This window comes from Geospiza fortis, unplaced genomic scaffold, assembly GCF_000277835.1.
Source record: "Geospiza fortis unplaced genomic scaffold, GeoFor_1.0 scaffold405, whole genome shotgun sequence".
Classification (NCBI taxonomy): domain Eukaryota; kingdom Metazoa; phylum Chordata; class Aves; order Passeriformes; family Thraupidae; genus Geospiza; species Geospiza fortis.
Genome location: NW_005054415.1, coordinates 11437 through 12388, shown reverse-complemented (window position 1 = coordinate 12388; position 952 = coordinate 11437). Strand labels below are relative to the sequence as shown.

Genomic DNA, 952 nt, shown 5'->3' with positions numbered 1-952 from the left:
GGCCCCGCCGCTCCCGAGGCGCTCCCGGGGCCTCTCGGGTCCGGTCTCCTTGCAAACAGCGAGCCGAGCAGGTCCCCTTCTGTCCCCCCGAGGCCGCTGGGCCGCCGGCAGGTGTCAGGCTGGCACCGGCAATGGGTGTGGGCTGAGCGCTCTGAAGGAGTGCTAAGGGCTCCGACATTGGAGAGGGAGCGTGTGACAAATCCTCTGTTAAGTGGGACGGCTACGAGGTGAAATCCCTTTTTTTGTTGGTTTTTACACAAATCTGCTCTCCTGCATCCGCGCTCCGGGTCGAAAGGCTCAGCATCCTGGTTCAGAGCCCCAGAATCGTTCGGGCTGGAAGGAGCTCTGGAGATGCCCCAGCCCCAGCCCCAGCCAAGGCAGGGTCACCTGGCGCAGGTGGCACAGGAACGCCCCGGTGGGTTTGAGATGTCTCCAGAGGGAGACACCCCGCGCCCTCCCTGGGCTGCTGTTCCAGGGCTCTGTCCTCCATGGGAAGCAGCTGTTCCTCCTGCTGAGGCGCAGGTGAGCGCAGGAATCCTTCCACGTGTTCCTGGGTGCCCCGAAGCGGAGGGAGGAGGTGCAGGACCCCGCATCTCCCTGCGGACCCCGGGGCAGCGAGCAGCAAAGCCCATCTGGTGCTCCCAGCCCGTTCCCAGCCTGGCTGCGTGCGGAGGCCTCCCTCGCACCCGGGAATTCCACTGCCATAGTGATGTTGAGCAGCCCTGGAGGCACCAGCCAGGCCACAGCTCACTGGGACACTGAGCCAAAACAGCCCAGGTGAAAGGGCTCCAAGCACTGAGGCCCTATGGAGAGTTCAGACAAAAATGTGGGGTTTAGAAACTTCCCTTTTTAATTTTTTCCCCTGTTGGGAATGAGGTGCAATATCAAAATTGCATAATGCAGTGAACTAGGTTAGCCAATCTCTTGTTAATCACTGCCTTGCATGATTCCT

At 60.9% G+C, this 952-nt stretch overlaps 1 protein-coding gene across 1 annotated transcript in view; it reads right to left on the bottom strand.

Annotated features, from left to right (window-relative positions):
- LONP2 (lon peptidase 2, peroxisomal) overlaps nucleotides 1-178 on the bottom strand; it is a 37870-nt gene extending 37692 nt beyond the window's left edge. The window contains exon 1 of the mRNA XM_031061476.1: nucleotides 32-178. Within this exon, the coding sequence (XP_030917336.1) occupies nucleotides 32-178 (147 nt within the window). The remainder of the gene's footprint in view (nucleotides 1-31) is intronic.
- Nucleotides 179-952: the final 774 nt, after the last annotated feature.